Source organism: Brachypodium distachyon, chromosome 1, assembly GCF_000005505.3.
Source record: "Brachypodium distachyon strain Bd21 chromosome 1, Brachypodium_distachyon_v3.0, whole genome shotgun sequence".
Lineage (NCBI taxonomy): Eukaryota > Viridiplantae > Streptophyta > Magnoliopsida > Poales > Poaceae > Brachypodium > Brachypodium distachyon.
The window spans coordinates 62,693,805-62,711,484 of record NC_016131.3 but is presented as its reverse complement, the minus strand read 5'-3'; the positions used below and the strand labels follow the sequence as shown (position 1 = coordinate 62,711,484).

The following is a 17,680-nucleotide window of genomic DNA, read 5'->3' as shown; positions in this document are numbered from 1 at the left end:
TCTAGGGTTCCCAAATACACAAGAGAAACGAAATCCACAAATGAAACAAAGGAGAATCAACGTTTTGACTTGGTGAAACACCAGATCAAGATCTTCTCCTCTAATCCTCAACGAATCAAGAGTTGGGAGTGGCTAGGGAGGGAGAACTTGGAGATTGAAACTAATTGTGTTCTTGGGGAAAGAAATGGTGTTGTTTTGCTCGGGCCAGGGACTCGTTGGGGACGAAGGGGTATATAAATGGGGTCCCCAAAAATCGAGCCGTTAGGCACAGACACGGGACAGGCCGGAACTTCTGGGGTTCAGCCGGAAACAAACAATCATCGGAAGTTCCGCATATTCCAGATGCCCTAACCGAGAGCACCGGGAAGTTCGGGCAGAAGTTCATGATCGAACCACGTCCGCCGTCTGGGAACCTGGAATGCCAGTAACTATATTTTGAACTTGGGTTCTTCTCTCACCTTTTTGGGTAGGATTTTTAGTGGGTGCAATTTTGTTTCAAGAGGCACGCATCATTTACAACTCAGCAAACAAAACGATTTTTTCATTGTTAAGTGGTTAGATGTTCCACTTTTTTATCTGATCCATTTATTTAGGGTTTAATGGTTAGGTTTCGAAGTCTTAAAAGTTTACACTAAATAGAGATTTTGGCCCGGTAGTTCTCGATTTGTAGTGGGTTATGGGTTTTTTTTTTTTGTTTTTTGAGAATCATGGGTGTTATTTTTTTGAGAGGGGGTTATGGTTTTCTTTTTTACAATCACTTGCATCTTTATCCAATCTAGAAAATCACAATCACTTGCATCTTTATTCAATCTAGAAAATCATTACAAGTGAAGTGCTTTGGATCGTAGACACGAGAAATTACAAAGTAATCCCTGAAGCTAAGAATTACAATGAAATCGTTCGAAAGCATATTTTCCACGGTACCAATCTTTGCAACACGAAGTACTGTCTGGGCTTCAGCAAAAAGACTGCGATTAGACTGGAACAGCAACATCGCCGCTCGTAACCCTACACGAACTTTACTACCTTCAAAGATTTTTAGAAGCCTCTTGAGTCGCCAATCTACAAAGATGAGAAGTCGTGAGCGTTGAACGTACTTGGATCGGGGATGATTTCCTAAAGTGCAGGCCGTCGAACCACATGATCTTCACCGGAACCTCAAAGAAGGATTCCAAAGTCACAGAAGATCAAACCAACAAAAGCATCATGACACACTAGCAAAAACTCAACAAATCCAGATGAACGGATTTGCGAGGACACAAACTGTAAATCCACAAGATCGGACACATCGAATCTGCGGTGAATAAAACTCTCTGAACCCGTGACACTGTTTGATAAGACACCGTCGCAGTACAGGAAGAACCAGAATAACTTTATTCTTGACGGCATCACACCCTTCGTCGTAACATTGCCATTAAAGACCACAGAACTCATAATTGTTACTGGATACATCTAGGAGGAACCGAACCCGAACGAAAACGGTGTACTTTAGATCAAACCCTAATTTTTCTCCATTGCTATCCGGGCGGCGGATCTAGGCTTCCGTATTACAAGGCCCAAAAGGCCCAAAAGGCCGCGCCTCTAGGCTTCCGTTGCCAGCAAACTGAGAAGCTACAATCCTCCTCTCTCAAAAAGAGAAGAAAAAAGCTACAAATACGGCCCATCGTCTCTCCTCTGAGATAAGGCAGGCAGAAGTGAGAGAGAGAGAAAGGGAGAAAAGCTACTGAAACCCTACCCGGAGCCCCGCCGCCGCCGTCGCCTCTCGCTGTCGCTGTAAGAGTTCGAAACCCTTTCGCCGAAAAATCCATAGCCCCCACGTGACTCGATCTGATCCGGCTTGTCTACGGCCGTCTAGGTTTCCAGTCGCCACGCCGCCAGGAGAGAAGGGGTGAAGAAGACCACCGTCACCATGGCGGACGAAGAGCAGATGGAGAAGAAAGAGGAGCAAACGGAGGTGAAGCGTTCTCCTATCCCTTTTGCTCCGGCATCTGTTTCGACGGATTTGTACTCCGTATTTGATTTGGGCGTTGAATAGATTGCCCAAATGATGGGACGGGTAGAGCTTCCTGCGTGGTTCGGTCATGAATCCGAGACGATGGGAGCTATTTGCCGTCGATTGGTGTGCTTCGGTTGAACTTCTCATATCGGGAAGAGCGGATTAAGCTGCTAAGTACGGTTGATGTGTAGCCAGTTCTAACATTTGCGCTGTTTCGTTATGCTCGGCAGGGATTTTAAAACCACAGTATAATTTTTTAGTATTCTGATTCGTTTCATGCACGAGAAAGTTATGAGGTTTAAAGCCGTGTAGGGTGCGTGCGGAAGCATGATTCACATTAGAGCTTGTACAACACAAGTGTTTAAGTGGGTGCTTAGAGATGTTCTTTTTTCTTAATCAGAGTCAGAGTGCTTACGGATTGGGAAGATGTGCCTTGATTTTGTTTCATAGATCTGTGTTGTCGTGCTTCCTTTTCTTATGTTTTCGAGTCCGTGCTTGTTGATAGTGTTTGTATTGTTTTGCAGATAACACCCTTTGATCCAACTAAGAAAAAGAAGAAGAAGAAGGTTGTGATTCAAGATCCATCTGACGAGGTTGATAAGTTGGCTGAGAAAACTGAGAGCTTGGCAGGTCTGTCCAATATGCTGAAAAAAAAATTACTCATCCGATGGCCATTTTTGCTGATATTTCTATGCTCTGTTCTTCAGTCACAGAGTCTGGTGAGCCAAGCTTTACAGGATTAAAAAAGAAGAAGAAGAAACATGTGAGTTCTCTTACTGTGTTGTGTCTTGCTTATTTTTAGAGCTCTCAAAAGAAGTTGCCAAATGTCTGTTATTGTATTTGATTTTATAAATCAAGTTAAAGTTAGATAGACTGTTATTCCATGATCGTTCTATCACATGCATCTCATAAGTTTTGTACCACAGTAATATATTTGTTTGTGTCAAGGAAAAATATGAGACAGCCAAAGATTATAAGGAGGGCCCAACCAAATGAGATGTCAACAGAGCCTTAGGCTATCAGCACTTGGTTGCAATTGTTGTTAGAGTAACGGTGGCCTTTTGTAATTGGCTTCAATTTACTAATGTGATAATTTCAGGTGGAACTTGATCCATCTCTTATTGAGGCTGGAGATGGTGAAGACACTCTTGGTAAATAATTGAGTTGCTTAGTAACTTCATTTTCCCCTTGTTGCATCTGCTGCTATATCTGATCATGTATTGTCCAGATGATCAAATTGGAGAAGACGAACAAGGAGAAGGGATTGTGCTTGGTGGTGCAACCCAATATCCATGGGAAGGAACTGACAGAGATTACACCTATGAAGAGGTACTTGGTACTTCATGTATTATGATGGATCACAAGTCCAAAGATAAATATAAGATATACTATATTGCTATTTAAGTGGCACCTTCTTCTGTGATCACCTGCAGTTGCTTATCTCCATAAGTCATATTTAGTGAGCTTAGCTCAGTTAATATTGAAGAGCATTTTTGTGTTATTTTCCGTTTGTTTCTTCATTTAGCTGCTTTCTTTGTTGTTTATTCTGTACATGCTGCCAGTTCAGAACTAACATATGGTGCTCAAGTTTTACTTGTACTCAAATATGTTTTTGTTCATGAAACCTTATCGTCGTTCTGTTTGGTTTTAGTTGCTTGGCAGAGTCTTCAATATCCTGCGTGAGAATAATCCAGATCTTGCTGGTGATAGACGAAGAACTGTCATGCGGCCCCCTCAAGTTCTTAGGGAAGGCACAAAAAAGACAGTTTTTGTGAATTTCATGGACTTGTGCAAAACGTACGATTCCCTTTGTTTTCGCCGCACTTCATTTTGCCCCTTTGTAGTTTATTTTCTGTTGAATAATTTGATCACGGGCTGATTGTGAATGGTATTTCCTCTTTCCAGAATGCACAGGCAACCTGAACACGTGATGACATTTTTACTTGCTGAGATGGGAACAAGTGGATCGCTTGATGGGCAACAAAGGTTGGTTATCAAAGGAAGATTTGCTCCGAAAAACTTTGAAGCAATACTAAGGAGATATATCAGTAAGTTTCCTGATTATTTCATAACTCTGGTGTCTGCTTTTTTCATTGGAGTGCATATCTTGTCTTTCTAGGCAATAATCGTAGTAATGAACTCAAACCGCGTGCTGCATCTGTGTTACGAAGAAATCATAACCTGTTTCTGTTATGGACAAAATATCATAAAGTAGAAAATCTTGTGTTTATGTAGCTAAGTATGGGTCTTCTGTAGTTATGGACAAGGATTGAGGCATCACTTAATTATTAAATCTATGACCCTCTATATTCCCCTGTTATCCCATATACATACTTTTTAGTAAAGAAAATGTGACCACCTTCTGGCTTCTGGTTTTCTGTGAAATCATGTGCTGAACCTCCATCAAAGTTTTTCTATATTCTAATTTCCATGCTGTTTTTTATTCGCAAAACTCACTGATTCTCTTCGTTGTGGCAATTTCACTTGCTCCAGATGAATACGTCATATGTAATGGATGTAAGAGCCCAGATACCATCCTATCTAAGGAGAATCGGTTGTTCTTCCTTCGCTGTGAACAGGTAAATTGCTGCTTATGGATTAGTATACCAATTATTTCTAGTTTCGCATGAAGGAAATGTTTCTTGGCAATTGATGATTCTTTTGCCTCAAATGCACCTCTACATTTTTTTCCACTTTCTGTTGGCTTGCTTTTGACAGTCCATGATGAGTTGCTGAGTATTGCCTACATTGTTTGACAAATATTTTTGTGATAATATTGCAACTTCTGAGGCTTAAAAGCACTACTATATGTCCTTTGTGTTCTCAATCATTCTTTGTAGCAAAATTTGGTGTTTCTTACATTTATATTCTGTTACTAGTGGTTCCTGGTCTTGTACCTATGATGAGTGGCAAACTTACCTACATTGTCTTCTGTGAAACTTCTGCAACATGTGAGGATGGAAAATTGCCATTTATTTGGATGCACTACAATTTAGTTTTCTTCAACTCTCTCCGTCCCTAAATAAATGGCGTGGCACTTATTTTGGGACGGAGGGAGTATATATATGAGGATTGTAATAGTATAATAGTTTTGCACTTTTGGAGTTTCTACCTATGATGAGTTGCAAACTTTTTTGCCTACATTGTTTGACCAATCTTATGAGAAACTTCTGCAACGTCTGAGGATGGAACATTCCCATTTATTTGGATCTGCCGCAATTTAATTTTATATAAATGAGGATTATAATAATATATTAGTTTTGTACGATAGAGTTGTGTTGATGAGTTGTATGCATTGTTTGATAATATATTGTGATTACAATTTCAATATCTGAGACTTTAGCGGTTCCAGAGGCCACCCATTTAACATTTATTGTTTTTATAGCTAGAAATGGCATTATTTTTGTCTACATTCCATTACTAGTGGTTCCTGGGCTTTCATCCTATGATGAGTTGTGATTTGTGAACAATAGTGCCTACTACCTCTGTCTTAATATAGAAGGCATATTAGGTCTTTGACCAGGGCTTTGACTAAGATTTACTTAATTAATATACTCCCTCCGTCCCATATTAAGTGACTCAAATTTGTCTAAATATGGACGTATCTATATAATAAAATACGTCTAGATACATGTAATATTACAGCATTTAATATGGGATGGAGGGAGTACAGTTTATGTGAATTGATATCATAGTAATCGTATTCAGAAGTACTTGTTTATGGTTATGATTTGCATCACATAAGACACATATTAATAGGAAATCTTAGTCAAAGGCTTGGTCAAAGGAGACCTAATATACCTTCTTTTTTTAGGGTAAGGTAGTACATTGCTTGAACACTGTTATGAGAAACTTCTTTCAACTTCTGAGGATGGAACGTTGCCATTTATGAGAATCGCTGCAATAAGTATTTGCTTGCCGTAGGTTTCAGATTTATTATATTAGTTTCTCACTTCTGGAGTTGTTCTGATGATGAGTTGCAGAGTTATTGCCTACATTGTTTGATAATATCTTTGTGATAACAACTGCAAAATCTGAGGCTTATGCATTATCTATTTCTGTGCTGCTTGTGTCTAAAAAATGGTCTTATTTATCTTTACATTTGATTCTGTTACTAGTGGTTTCTATGTTTTGTACCGATGATGAGTTGCAATTGTATTGCCTACATTGTTTGACCAATCTTATGATAAAATTTCCGCAACGTCTGAGGATGAAATATTTTCAATTTGAATCTGCCGCAACATTTATTTTCTTGCCATAGATTTTAGAATTGTTATACAGAGTATTAGTTTCTCACTTCTGAAGTTGATCTGATTATTTGCTGAGTTATTGCCTACATTGTTTGATAATATCTTTATGATAACAATTGCAAATCTCAGGCTTATGCATTATCGTTGGTGTCTGTTTTTGTGCTGTTTTGTACCGATGATGAGTTGCAATTTTATTGCCTACATTGTTTGACCAATCTTATGATAAAACTTCTGCAACGTCTGAGGATAAAATATTGTCATTTACTTGAATCTGCTGCAATATTTTTTTTTCTTGCCATAGATTTCAGAATTGTTATATCAGTTTCTCACTTCTGGAGTTGTTCTCATGATGAGTTCTAGAGTTTGCCTGCATTGTTTGATAATATCTTTGTGATAACAATTGCAACATTTGAGGCATATGCATTATCATCGGCCTTCTGTTCTGTGCCATTTCTGGCTAAAAATGGTCTTATTTGTGTTTATAATCCAATATTGGTGGTTCCTGTGCTTTGTACCTATGATAAGTTGCAGTTTTATTGCCTTCATTGTCTGACCAATCTTATGATAAACTTCTGAGACGTCTTAGGATAAAATATTGTCATTTATTTGAATCTGCCGCAATATTTTATTTTCTTGCCGTAGAGTTAAGATTTATTGCCCTTGTGAAATTCTTGTTCTGATGATGAGTTGCGGAGTAATTGCCTGCATTGTTTGACAAATATCTTCGTGATATTAACTGCGACATCTGAGGCTTAACAGTACATAGGTCCTTTGTTTTCGCGATTATTGTGTGATCCTGAATGGGTGTTACTTCCGAGTACATTTCACCACTGGTGGTTCCTGGCCATTATACCTATGATGAGCTGCAAAACTGTATTGCCTACATTGTTTGACCTAGCTTATGAGAAACCTGCAACTTCTGAGGATTAAACTTTGCCCTTTGTTTGAATCTTGCCTTAATCTTTTTCATGTTACGCCCTTGTATAATCCTGTACTGATTAAAAAATTTACCTTTATCAGTGTGGATCGTCAAGGTCAGTCGCTCCTATCAAGACTGGATTTGTTGCCCAAGTTGGCCGTCGGAAGGCTGGAGCTTAAGTTGGCTAGTGCTTGGATATTCCTTGATCGTAAACTAATTTGCCGATTTACTATAATTATTGTCCAGTTTTCACTGTGTCTATCCCCTTTTGTGGATTTGATTATTTCCTGTACCCTGAATGCTGCTGTGAAATTCACTTTTATCTGAGAGGATCTAAGTTTGCGGCCTGTTGTCTCATTTTTTCCGTGTTCATGGAAAACAGTGTCGTTCATTTCATACACAGAATTACCATTTGTTTGTATGAGGGGGATGCGGTCGACATTTTTTCTTTTGAGGCCAGGTCGACATTTGGAAGTTAGGATGGCCAAAAACGTGTTGTTGCCGAATACTCCTACCACGCAGCCCTATCAACAAAACAAAATCCTGTGAACCCATAGACAGCCTTACAAGAAAACAAGTCGAGATAAGAGGATAAGCCGACGTGTCGCCTCTTCCCAGCCCTCCTTCCTGGCTTGCTCCCTCTTTGGCCCAAAGCTATCAAACGGCGTCATCCCTCCTCTCAGACCAAGCTCACGCACGACAATACGACATGAGGCCGGCATCGTCTCCCGTCCCTGCCATGCTCGCCGCCCCTTCAGCGGCGTCCGTGGCGAAGCCCCTCCCCGCGCCTCGCTCCAACAACAGCATCACGGCGCAAGCAGCAGCGAGCAGGCGCGACGTCCTCGCCGGCAGCGGCCTCGGAGCGGCGCTGCTGCTGTGCGGGGCGCCGGTGCCGCCGCAGGCGCGCGCGGCATCGGACGACGAGTACACGAGCGAGACCAAGGAGGTGATCGGGAAGGTGCGCTCGACGATCAGCATGGACAAGGCGGACCCCAAGGTGGCGGACGCCGTGACGGAGCTCCGGGAGCTGTCCAACTCGTGGGTGGCCAAGTACCGGCGCGAGAAGTCGCTGCTGGGGCGGCAGTCGTTCCGGGACATGTACTCGGCGCTCAACGCCGTGTCCGGGCACTACATCAGCTTCGGCCCCACGGCGCCCATCCCCAACAAGCGCCGCACGCGCATCCTCGAGGAGATGGACGCCGTCGAGAAGTCGCTCAGCCGCGGCCGCTGAACTCAAGTCGCTCCTGCTGTGCGTTGTTGGCGTTGCGTGTCCCCCCGATCCGGATTTTGAGCCCTCGAGGAGTCTATGAATTGTTTGTTTTGAACTAATACCACTTATGAATCGGCTGATCCACATTGGCTAGAAATACTCTTTGTAGCGAGTAACCTGGGATCGTTGATCGATCTCTGTCTACTTTTGCGTATCAGCGTCTCCCTAGCTTGTTCCTTCCTCCCTGTTATTACATGGTCACTGGTAACAGCATGGTAAGTTGGTAACGGATCGACGGACAGACAAGCGGGTGCCCGGCGGCGCATTGCGTTTTTTGGCAGCGATCGATGGCTGGGCAGTGTTAACTCTACCCGGCCCTCCCAGACTATACCGTCTCGTGCTCCTTTTCTCCCGCAAAAATAAATAATCGTCTCTTGCTCCTTGCTTGGCATGAGCATCCCAGAATTCCTGGTGCTATACACAACACCGGGACGCGCTAGCATATTCAGGCGGACGACTCAAGACGAGCTAACAGGGCTGTGAACAACACGATGAGCTCATTTGTTGGCCTCGCATTGTCAACGACTGAAGGCCCGTTTTGGGAAGAAACAATTTGATGCAGCGTGTGTTCTCTTCTTTACCTGAGCGTTATTGACTGTTGAGCCCTTTCTTTACTCCTAACAAGAGATACATTATCTTAATGAAGATGGACCTCTGTAGACTAACAAGAGATAAATTGTCAGTCTCAGGCGATAGACAAATGAGCCTCCTAACAAGCAAACAGATTCATTTTACTGTCTTGAGCAAGGAAAAGATACTGAGATTTCATAGTTTATTCATTACTGCATAGAGTAGTCCTTCAGCCTAGAGGACTCGGCCTTTGAAGGAATGGCGCGGGCCGCACGTAACTGAACCCCAGGAAGTTACTGTCTGCAGCGACGGGGCTGGCCACCGGAGAGTCCTGCACGGGCATACTCGTCCAGCACTCGTCGAAGTTTGCGATGCAGGTCTGACCAGCAACATTAGGGCAGAAGCTTGGCTGGATCTGTCGAGCCTCGAGTCTCTTCCAGTTTACTGACTTGAACCACTTGTGGTTCTTTATTTCGTCACTGCCGCCTGGTCCACTTCCAAGTCGCCTGCCAGCTTCCTTGTGCAGTAGCTGAAAAAAAAAAATCAGGGTGTTCAGATAGATTTTGGCCTTTCAAAATAAAACATGAAGCTAGGTGAAATTAGCACCAAGGCATACAGGTTTCAACCCAACTAGCAAGGGAGCAGTCATGATTAGGGCCAGGCTTCACTACAAGTATACATGCCCGAATTTTTTTTACCAGAAATGTCCGAATTTTTTTACCAGACTAGGGTATTCTTTATCTTACCAGCTTTCAGGCTAGGGTATTCTTTATCTTACCAAACTGGTTGGTCAACAAGCAAAAGACAAATTGCACAAAATACATGAGCAGAAACGTGAACATAGCAAACTTACGCCTTTCAACAGAGAATGGACTTCACTAGACAAATAAGCCGGAAGTTTCATCTTCTCCTTCACGATCTTCTGCTGAATTTTGTCCCTGTTTCCACCAAAAAATGGGGGCTGCAACATATTGGAAAAGAATAAGTACAAAAATACACAAATATCAAGTACATACTCATCTGCAATACAAATGTTTCAAAACAGAAGGATCCATCTCAAACAACTCACCTTGCCCGTAAGCATCTCAAAAAGAAGGATCCCCACGCTCCACCAGTCTGCAGCCTTATCATGACCTCGGCCCTGAACAATTTCTGGAGCCATATACTCCACAGTGCCACACATTGAGTTTGATCTAGTGTTTTCATCAAATTCCTTTGCCAGACCAAAATCGGTCAGCATGGCCTACAAACAAATGTCAGGAAAATTTGCCACTGGCAATCGTAAGATGACGACAGCAAGAAGTGACACGTGGAGATATATAAACGGAAACTTACATGACCATGATCATCCAATAAGATGTTCTCAGGCTTCAGATCTCTATGCATAATCCCATTGGCATGAAGGTGGGATACAGCAGATACGATTTCAGCAGTATAGATGCGCGCAAGTTCCTCCCTACCAGATAAGTAGTAGCTCAGTTAAAGGATACAACTCAATAGGTGTAATGATAAATCATGATATTAAATTACCTAAACAAGCCCTGTTGGTAAAGCTGGAAGAAGAGATGGCCCCCATTCACAAAGTCCAGGACAAGGTAAAGTCGGTACTTTGTCTGCATTCAAGTATTGGTTTTAGTATTTCCAGAGCATAGCTCTAGTAATAGAGAAATATATATACAGAAAATCCAGAGAAATGGCAATGCCCTACCTGAAAGGAGCATCTCAGCTGCACCACAAAAGGATGATCAACTTTTGTCAGTATATCTCTCTCGGCTTTCATGTACTCAGCATGGTTCTTCTCCAAAATCTTGTCCTTCCTCATGACTTTCATTGCATATATTTCAGAAGTACCTTTCTTTCTCACCTGATAGACTTTGCCAAATGCCCCTTGGCCCACAAGCTTCAAGACTTCAAAGTCATCGAGTCCAACAACCTCGTTCTCCTTTTTTGGATTGGTTAGCTCTTCATCACTAAGTTGATCCTGATTACTTTCCTTTTCTTTAGAAAGACACTCTAAAAGATCTGGCGTGCTATCCGTCTCATGCAGTGTAAGCTTACTAAGTGGCAAGGACTGGCTAACAAGTGAGGTTGGACCAACAAGAGAATGAGATCGCTTGGTAATGACTACAGGATCATTGTATACCTCATCACTGGACTCAGCGAAAGGTGCAGGGCTCTCTGGAGTGAGAATGCTTACTTCTGTGGGTGTCTGGACTGCCGTGGCACCAAAAACATCATTAAAATCAAACTCAATATTTTCAGGAACTACAACATCTGGAGGCCCTTTTGGCAGAATTATGGTCCCTGTGAAGAGCTTGGGCCCCTGTGCATGAGTTGTTGTAACAGAATTTATCTCAGAGGAAACCATCTTCAAGCGCCCGAGATTCAGCAGTTTAGGGTCTTGATGCCACGGAAGAATTTCAGCGACCGGTAGCTGAGTGACTCTCGATTCTCAAATTACAACAAAGTCTTTATGAGGCAGCTCTCTCTAAGGGAGGTTCCCTCCAGAGATACCCAAGACAACGGAAGATGCAGGGCTGCGAACAATGGCCTTGAACAAGTGGAAGTTCACGGAGACAACAGGGAAACCAAGGAATCCTGGGAGAAGGCAAGGTGGGAAGCTTCCGTTGTTTCCCGATGAACAGGAAACTCTGGATGCCACTGTTCTTCCTGAATACATGAGATCAATTGTCTATGGGCTGCAAGCAGAACGAAAATATAGTTAACTTCACAAGAAAGGAAGCTTGTGCTAAGAAGATTAAAAAGGAAAGAAAACAAGAGTAAAGAAGAATGTCAGGATAGGATGGACATTGACTACTGCCCAACTGCCCATGCATGAAGGTGGTCATGGAATTCAGTACAGCACGCACAACCATGAGTGGAGTGGAGTAGAAAGTTACAAGATGGCAGAAGCAACATTATGATTCTGGGTAAGCTATCATAATACAATCTACAATAGTAGGTAAAAGGCGGGAAAAACAATCACCAGCTGGCAAGTGTTTTCACTGGAATTCTATGTTCCAGTACATCGCAACTAAGTATCACTTCATAATCTAGATGGAAGAGCATAAACCTAACCAAATAATTAAACATGCTGATAACTGGGGTAGTGTATAATTCAATCCGTATGGCACCCTTAATCAAATATTCTTGAGAGCAATTTGCTATTGACCATAAAAAATGGTTTTTCAAAGAGAGGAACAACAGTGTTCCAAAGTTAGCCCCAAAACTGCAGCGAGAACCAAACAGATCTCAAACTTGAACTCCATTGTCAGAGAAACGTCCACCCTTAGTCGGATCGTGCCTATCCCAACATAACTTCTACCTAAAATGGCATCAATATCTCTCAGGATGCATGCCAGAGTAAAGGGAACAGGGAACAAACATATTGGAGAGCTCACAAAAGATTAACCATGCTGATACGTGAGGTACTGGAGGTGGAGGGAACTTGGGGGATATTCGAGTAAGAAACCATGTATAATTCAATGCAGAGGGCACCATGTTGCCTTAATCATCAAGGACTAACGTGTTTTCTTAAAAGTAATTTACTATTGGCCATTTGGCCGTTTGTTCTAAATTTGACATTTGGCCGTAAGAAAATCCAAATTTCCTCAACGGTATTCGAAATTTAGCCCAAAAACTGCCACGATAACAAAAAATAGGCCTCTAACTCGACTTAACCCCTATCGGAGAAATGTCCATCCTAAAGTCGGATCTAGTGCCTATCCAAACATGACGCTTAACTAAAATTGACATTCAAATCTGCCAAGAACGGGGTGAATGCAAAAAAAAACGGGAACAGGGAATAATCAAACTCACTGGACAGCTCACGAATTTACATCCAGTAACGCGTGTCCAGTTGTCCACGAATCCTCTCAGTTTACATCCAAAATATAACCCTATGAAACCAAAATTTCCCAATTTACACGCGCCAAAATACACTACCGCGGAAACTCAAAACTCAAGTCTTTAGCTAAATCCCAAATCGACACCTCCCCCTCGAGCACCATAGATCCAAAGAACGCAATCCGGTACAGATCTAACAGACGCACAAATCTGCGCCGTGCAGAAAACACAAAGTGCGCAATTGGAGGCCGCAAAGCACGCAATGCGCAGCGGTCCGGTCACCAATTCCAGAACGATAACTGCACTCGGGAAAATCGACGAAACTATGCGTAAAAGAGGCGTGTGCGCGAGGGGGACGAACGCCTCGGGCAGCGCAGACCCACCTGCCCGGGCAGGGGAAAAGGATGGAGGGGAGCAGAAGAGGAGGGCGCGAGAGAGAGGAGACCGCGACGACGGACGAACCTTTGCAGAGGGTGAGGGGGGACGGCTGGAAGCGGCGGCGAGTGGTCGGCGATCCCCTGCGGCCGCGCGGCGAGGGAGCTCCTATTATAGCTTGGGCGCGTGGGACGCGGGGCTCCCGTAACCGTGCTGGGACGCGTGTCGCGGTCGGATTGGTGGGCACCGAAACGGGATCGCGCGGTGGGCTGCGCGATGCTTGTTGGCTACTGGCGAATATGCTTGCGATGACAAGATGGCCCGCCAGTTGGACTAGGCGGGACCCACTGTCATAGGAACTGGGCAGGAAGAGGGGACGCACAAAAGCAAGTTTTTTCTTCTTAATAGTTTGGCGCCAAGGTTACTTCGAGTTTTTGGCTTTGGTTTTGCAGTTTTGCTCCGGCCAAAAGACTGAGCTCTGCCGTGTGGATAAGTCCATGAACGAGGAGGCATGTTGTGAAAGTTGCGCAAAGAATATTGTTTTCATGCATAATGTGTCAATAGCTGCTCCACATGTTTTATGTTTGCATGGAAGTTTTGGTGTTCAAATCAGGGGCAATGGATTAATATTTGGATATGCAACGATTACGTGCAAGTTTTGAGAACCAATTACTCGATTGATTGACCGGATAGATAAAGATGACATGGAGATAGATTGATCGATCGAATAGATAAGGATGACATGCAGATAGGTTCTAAAATGAGGTGCATAATATTCATACCGATGATATTAATGCCCGGTATCCAGGAATATATTGTGAGAGGGTGCAAACAAAGAGCAATTAAGACGGGAAGGGGCGAGATATATAGAAACACTTCCAATTTCATAATTTTCACCAGAACAAAAATGTTGTGGTCAATTTCTTAACAGGTGAGACCTGCAAACAAAAAAAATCTTAACAGGTGAGCACTGATTCCGCTTTCTGGATATTGGACAAGGTATCTTCTCAAATGGTTCCACACTTCCACCCAAATTTGAAATTTGGGTTTGCTTGGTTCATCGGAACAAAGGGATTAGAAAACATCTGCATATGTCTACTTTCTGTCCTTAGCTTCGCATAGCTAACATCTCTTTCTACTTACCTCATCTACTAACCGAGAGTTAGGCTGCCAACAAAGCAACCTTTTTTTGGATTAAATGGTTTCTTTATGCTGAGATTGTTGTGAAATAGAGGTTGCCTTAAAAATACATTATATATGCCAAGTAACTTGTGAATGTCGTAGCTACAAAATGCACTAGCATACCCAATTGTTTGGAAGCCAACCAAGTAAAAAAAAAAAGACAATTTCCTGTAGGCTGGCCGAAAACATTGCTTAGCAAGTTGAGGCTAGAAACGAATCGGAGCCTCCTTTGCAAACGGGGTGCTGGTTCGTGGAGACGAAGAAAGTAAACCAGAGCCGTGTGACCTTAGGGAACGTGTGAACCTGGGGGACCCTGCTAATAAGCATCCGTCGCCGTTACGTCCGGGCAAACCACTCGTTTTCTAGGGCTGCACATTTTGAACGGGTTCTTTTTCTTATCTCCGACACTCCTTTTGATTTAGATGGACAACGACATGGCCTATAGCTATCAGGCAAACTAAAAATAAAAAAGGGCAACCGGATAATATTTTTGAGCCGCCCAGGCGTTCAATGCATTTTCTTTGCTTGTGGAACTCCATCAAAATGCCTTTTTGGCCATAAGACAGCCAATCACTCAAACCAAACGCTTAATCGAACAAAGCAAGGCAAACCTATGCAGCTTGCTGGTAGTAGTTTTTCTTCTTCTTCCGTTGATACTTGTTTTATGGCGTCCGCCAGTTCTACCCAGACAATTCAGTTATGCATATAAAAATACGGTAACTATGTAGTGGAGCGGCTACAGCTTAGGGGTGAGGCCCCTTTTTTTTTTTAATTCCAATGCTCCATTACCAGCTCTAATTTATTTTTATTCCAATGCTCAATTATCAACTCTTATTATTTATTTATTTATTTATTTATTTATTGCCTACTTTGAGCAACATGGGCATCAAAAACCTCTTTCAAAGTTATGGAAGCAAATACTATTTGCCAATCACAAAATTGTTGTAAAACAAAACATCTCCATATTTTCTATAGTTTTGCTATTTCTAAGGCGACTGAATCTAAGTAGACGGTAATAACCTTCTGATTTAACTAGTGAGATGCGTGAAAGATTCATACAAGCACGAAAAACAGAAACTCGTAATCGAATAACTACAATAATCAGTTGAGGAATAAGGGCATCTTCAATAGCAAGCCGTTACTAATTTCCATCTCTCTCCTCTTTCTTTTGTTTATTCTCTTCTTTTTTTCTAATGGACCCACATGTCATTCTCTTTTCATTCTTGGATCTGTGCACAAGCTGTTACTTCTGCAAATAAGAGCAAGAATAATAGTGGGCTATTAGTTGGCTACAAGAATTTAAATACTATATTGGTGCTTAGTTGAAGGAAAGAGAAGAGAAGTATTTAAATTCATGTTAACTGGCTACATGTGCCTCTAGGCACACCGTGAGACTGTAATTGCAGACATGCTGTTAATACATGCTAGTTATTATATTATTTAAATATAACATGGCAAATCTTACAGCCAGCGGTAGGCTAAACTATTAATCTTGCTCTAACTAGTACTGACTTTTTCTCTCCATCTATCCGTTACGTAGGACTAGTAACTGACGCGTTCCTTGGCTGCTGGGGGTGGCCCGATCCTTCAGTGAGAAGGATAACTACGGTCTGGGGCAGAAGTAGACGTTGACGACCCGACTATACGGGCCACTAGACGGTGCGCCTTAGCAATCGCTACACCAACTCCTTGTGCTTATTGACGGAACCGAAGGCGCCGTCAACCGGCCTGAACACGAAGTTCCAATCCCTGCTAGCAATCGAGAACAAGCAAGAATCCAGATAAGACAATCTGAAATAGCAAATATAGACGAAGTACAACAATCTCAAGGAGACGAGTAACAAGGTGGGTTCCGTAGCGGTTCTCCAGTAGGTCTAGCCGACACTAGTGGGAATTCGAAGTTGCAGCAATGGCTAACTTATCTAAACAAAAACCAACCAGCCAAAGGGATGGTGGATGCACTTATATAGAGGAGGGGAGATGGAAAATTTTAGATCCTAAGATGGGATGGGCTGTGACATGGCCTTGGGCCCATTAGAAGTGCAAGTGGCAGCCCAAGCATCTCTTCTCTTCGCATGACTTTAAGTGGCTGCAGCTTCTCGTATTCTTCTGGTAGTTACTGCACCGTTTTTTCTTTCGCATGCGTGCCGTCATCCTCGAAGTTCGACTTGCTCCCATTGCTCGTGTCACGGCTCGGTTCTTCATTTCTGTAGTAAAATAAAACCCTTATATGGGACGGGCCGTAAATCCTACGTGACGACGACCAAGTCAACATTCCACAAGCACGAGTCAAAGACACCTACGTGACGCGGACAATCCTACGTGACAGAGGAAGACTAGTCAACGAGTCAAACCTCTCATGCCATAGTCAAGGGGTCAAATGAGTTAGAGTGGGGGACAAGAAATGTGAGAGGATGGGGCCCTTGGTCCATGGTAAGCCCTACTTTCCTCACATGGTGCACACAAAAGTTATGAACCAAAGGAGCTACTTTTACCAGTTTGCCTCCACTTTTCTCTCTCCCTCAAGAGTAGCCATGGTCATTTATCATGGACCCCTAGGCTATAAATACCCCCCCATGGGGGCATGTATCATTCACTCTCAATTTGAATAAACTCAAGGAAAGAGGGTTAGAGCCTCTTGCAAAGAGCTCTAGTTTCGAGATCCGGGAAGACGTGTTCGGCCCGGACTCGAAAGAGAAGGGGTTGGGTTAGAGTTCCGAGGGTATCCTAACCTCGATACTTGGAAAGACACGTTCGGTCCAAGTACGAGGCGGCCCCGACGAACCTCTCGTCAAAAGGTGTCTTGGGAAGATCCGCTCGGCCCAAGCCCTCGGCTAACAACCCCCTCGAAGCTTTTCCTAACATAGGATTAAATCGCACCTGCAGAGTAGACCGAACCTATTCAAAAAATATCGACGTGTCAACTTGTCCGAGTGTACGGCGACTTTCGCTATAAGGCCGGTGTACACGCTCTATATTTATACCCGCACTTGTGCCATCGAGCATTGACACCCCTTACTCTAATTGTTGTCAAGAACAACAACAATTTCTAATCAACATAAGAGCATCTGATTTGGGCATAATCATATTCTCATTTAGATTGTTCATAGAAAAAACGAAAGTATCTGACTATTGAGTTGGCGCGCACGCGCACGAGTAATTGATCCTTATAATGCCACGGTTGCATCTGTGAAATGGATGTACTCGTCAGTAACTGCTTAGTAACTCGTATTGGACATGCCCCTAATTATACCCTTCCATTTTTCCTGCAC

The 17,680-nt window shown here is 42.9% G+C and overlaps 3 protein-coding genes and 8 non-coding genes across 11 annotated transcripts; 10 read left to right on the top strand and 1 right to left on the bottom strand.

The window, feature by feature from the left end:
- The first annotated feature begins 1,612 nt into the window (after positions 1-1,612).
- Positions 1,613-7,522, top strand: LOC100827004 (eukaryotic translation initiation factor 2 subunit beta). Its single transcript, XM_003557923.4, has 10 exons — positions 1,613-1,773; positions 1,856-1,954; positions 2,521-2,626; positions 2,704-2,759; positions 3,096-3,147; positions 3,225-3,325; positions 3,648-3,793; positions 3,902-4,044; positions 4,490-4,575; positions 7,267-7,522. The coding sequence occupies exons 2-10, from the start codon at positions 1,910-1,912 to the stop codon at positions 7,342-7,344; spliced, it is 813 nt and encodes a 270-aa protein (XP_003557971.1). The 5' UTR covers positions 1,613-1,773; positions 1,856-1,909; the 3' UTR covers positions 7,345-7,522.
- LOC112270233 lies at positions 4,708-4,792 on the top strand. Its single transcript, XR_002962634.1, has one exon. It is a non-coding gene; the product is annotated as a small nucleolar RNA SNORD34 (small nucleolar RNA).
- LOC112270232 lies at positions 5,104-5,186 on the top strand. Its single transcript, XR_002962633.1, has one exon. It is a non-coding gene; the product is annotated as a small nucleolar RNA SNORD34 (small nucleolar RNA).
- Positions 5,958-6,041, top strand: LOC112270234. Its single transcript, XR_002962635.1, has one exon. It is a non-coding gene; the product is annotated as a small nucleolar RNA SNORD34 (small nucleolar RNA).
- On the top strand, positions 6,128-6,211 carry LOC112270231. Its single transcript, XR_002962632.1, has one exon. It is a non-coding gene; the product is annotated as a small nucleolar RNA SNORD34 (small nucleolar RNA).
- Positions 6,414-6,497, top strand: LOC112270230. The gene has a single exon (XR_002962631.1). It is a non-coding gene; the product is annotated as a small nucleolar RNA SNORD34 (small nucleolar RNA).
- LOC112270236 lies at positions 6,585-6,666 on the top strand. The gene has a single exon (XR_002962637.1). It is a non-coding gene; the product is annotated as a small nucleolar RNA SNORD34 (small nucleolar RNA).
- On the top strand, positions 6,918-7,002 carry LOC112270235. Its single transcript, XR_002962636.1, has one exon. It is a non-coding gene; the product is annotated as a small nucleolar RNA SNORD34 (small nucleolar RNA).
- On the top strand, positions 7,094-7,176 carry LOC112270228. The gene has a single exon (XR_002962629.1). It is a non-coding gene; the product is annotated as a small nucleolar RNA SNORD34 (small nucleolar RNA).
- A 196-nt stretch (positions 7,523-7,718) lies between the features above and the next one.
- Positions 7,719-8,612, top strand: LOC100827920 (photosystem II repair protein PSB27-H1, chloroplastic). Its single transcript, XM_003557926.4, has one exon. It carries the CDS (start codon positions 7,875-7,877, stop codon positions 8,394-8,396), a length of 522 nt encoding a protein of 173 aa, XP_003557974.1. The 5' UTR covers positions 7,719-7,874; the 3' UTR covers positions 8,397-8,612.
- Positions 8,613-9,026: 414 nt separating this feature from the next.
- On the bottom strand, positions 9,027-13,472 carry LOC100827308 (serine/threonine-protein kinase AtPK2/AtPK19). Its single transcript, XM_003557924.4, has 7 exons — positions 13,314-13,472; positions 10,714-11,704; positions 10,536-10,618; positions 10,341-10,461; positions 10,075-10,248; positions 9,859-9,966; positions 9,027-9,534 (listed from the first exon to the last, which is right to left on the bottom strand). The coding sequence occupies exons 2-7, from the start codon at positions 11,371-11,373 to the stop codon at positions 9,235-9,237; spliced, it is 1,446 nt and encodes a 481-aa protein (XP_003557972.1). The 5' UTR covers positions 11,374-11,704; positions 13,314-13,472; the 3' UTR covers positions 9,027-9,234.
- Positions 13,473-17,680: the final 4,208 nt, after the last annotated feature.

What these genes read in the sequence shown, in the direction of transcription:
- LOC100827920 (XM_003557926.4), top strand. Translation starts at nt 7,875, where the DNA reads ATGAGGCCGGCATCGTCTCCCGTCCCTGCCATGCTCGCCGCCCCTTCA.
- LOC100827004 (XM_003557923.4), top strand. Translation starts at nt 1,910, where the DNA reads ATGGCGGACGAAGAGCAGATGGAGAAGAAAGAGGAGCAAACGGAG. An exon ending in AAAAGAAGAAGAAGAAACAT is followed by an intron (nt 2,760 to 3,095) that starts GTGAGTTCTCTT and finishes TGATAATTTCAG; the next exon opens with GTGGAACTTGATCCATCTCT. An exon ending in TTCATGGACTTGTGCAAAAC is followed by an intron (nt 3,794 to 3,901) that starts GTACGATTCCCT and finishes TCCTCTTTCCAG; the next exon opens with AATGCACAGGCAACCTGAAC.
- LOC100827308 (XM_003557924.4), bottom strand. Translation starts at nt 11,373, where the DNA reads ATGGTTTCCTCTGAGATAAATTCTGTTACAACAACTCATGCACAGGGG. An exon ending in AGCTGAGATGCTCCTTTCAG is followed by an intron (nt 10,619 to 10,713) that starts GTAGGGCATTGC and finishes ACTTGAATGCAG; the next exon opens with ACAAAGTACCGACTTTACCT. An exon ending in TCCATTCTCTGTTGAAAGGC is followed by an intron (nt 9,535 to 9,858) that starts GTAAGTTTGCTA and finishes TTTTTTTTTCAG; the next exon opens with CTACTGCACAAGGAAGCTGG.